At 47.9% G+C, this 1,148-nt stretch overlaps 1 protein-coding gene across 1 annotated transcript; it reads left to right on the plus strand.

Moving 5' to 3' along the window:
- Nucleotides 1-108: 108 nt before the first annotated feature.
- Pmar_PMAR000393 (sugar transporter, putative) lies at nucleotides 109-838 on the plus strand (the record flags this gene model as incomplete). Its single annotated transcript, XM_002784943.1, has 1 exon — nucleotides 109-838. A coding segment is annotated over one exon (730 nt), but the record flags the coding sequence as incomplete, so codon positions are not given.
- Between the last annotated feature and the right edge of the window lie 310 nt (nucleotides 839-1,148).

The raw sequence follows: 1,148 nt of genomic DNA on the forward strand, positions 1-1,148 counted from the left end.
TATTGTTCGAGACCAGACATCAGATCCATCCTCTATGTCGCAGGATCTCTGGTAGCACCTCTCGCTGTTGGTATGGCCTTCGGGTTCACTGGTCCGGCTATTGATACTATGAGGAACTCCATGGAAGCACCTGATGGTCGTCACATCGATATTGGTTCGAATACGAATCTGCATGTATTCGCCAGCTCTACTGAGTCGGCTTTCTTTAGTGCAGCCGTGACCTTTGGGGCCGTGATAGGTTCTCTCGTTGGGGGTCCAACTACCGAACTTCTAGGACGTAGAATGGCCTTCCTACTAGCGGCCCCTACCAGTGCATGTGGGTATGTAATCGTTGGAGTTGGTAAAGCTCCGTGGCTATTGGTCTTAGGGAGGGCCCTCGAGGGTATCTCTATAGGTATATGCTCATTTAATGGTGCTGTGTACATTCAAGAGATGTCGCCAAGTGATCTGAGAGGTGCCTTTGGATCCTGTACTCAGCTTGTAACAATTGTTGGTATGATCGTCATATACGGTCTTGGGATGGCTCTACGAACACAGGCGAATTCCTTAGATCCGCTAGCAACCCCTACAACATTCTCGAATTGGAGGGTTCTATCCTTCATTTGTGTAATCCCTTCCGGACTACTCTTCATCATCATGCTCTTTGCGAAAGAGACTCCGCGATGGCTGGCAACAAAGGGGAGATTGAATGAGGCTAAGGCAACTCTCGAGCTCATTAGAGGTGTTCCCATCACCGACCAACGCATCGCTGAGGAGGTTAAAGCTCTCGAATTGGCGTCGATGAAAACTGGACAACGAACTGCCTCATTAGTTGAACGGATAAGGGTTTTGTCATCTTGTAAGCGTCAGATGATTATAGCCATCGGTTTGCCGTTCTTGAATCAGTTCACGGGGCTTAGTGCCATAGTCTTCTACCAAACTACGATTTTCATCAGGTCCGGCCTTCAAAATCCAAACCTCATGTCGTTCACAGTACAATTGTCATCCTTAGCTGGGAACATCCTTGCTTTCTTCTTTATCGATAGACTTGGCAGACGACCTTTAGGTATTTCAAGTAGTTTTGGTATGGGACTCGGTCAGTTCCTCATAGCGCTGTATTTTTACCTTGATAGCATCGGTAGAGGGGATGGCCTGGCTTGGCTATCTCT

The sequence above is a fragment of the Perkinsus marinus genome (genome assembly GCF_000006405.1).
Source record: "Perkinsus marinus ATCC 50983 genomic scaffold scf_1104296934340, whole genome shotgun sequence".
NCBI classification, from domain to species: Eukaryota; Perkinsozoa; order Perkinsida; family Perkinsidae; genus Perkinsus; species Perkinsus marinus.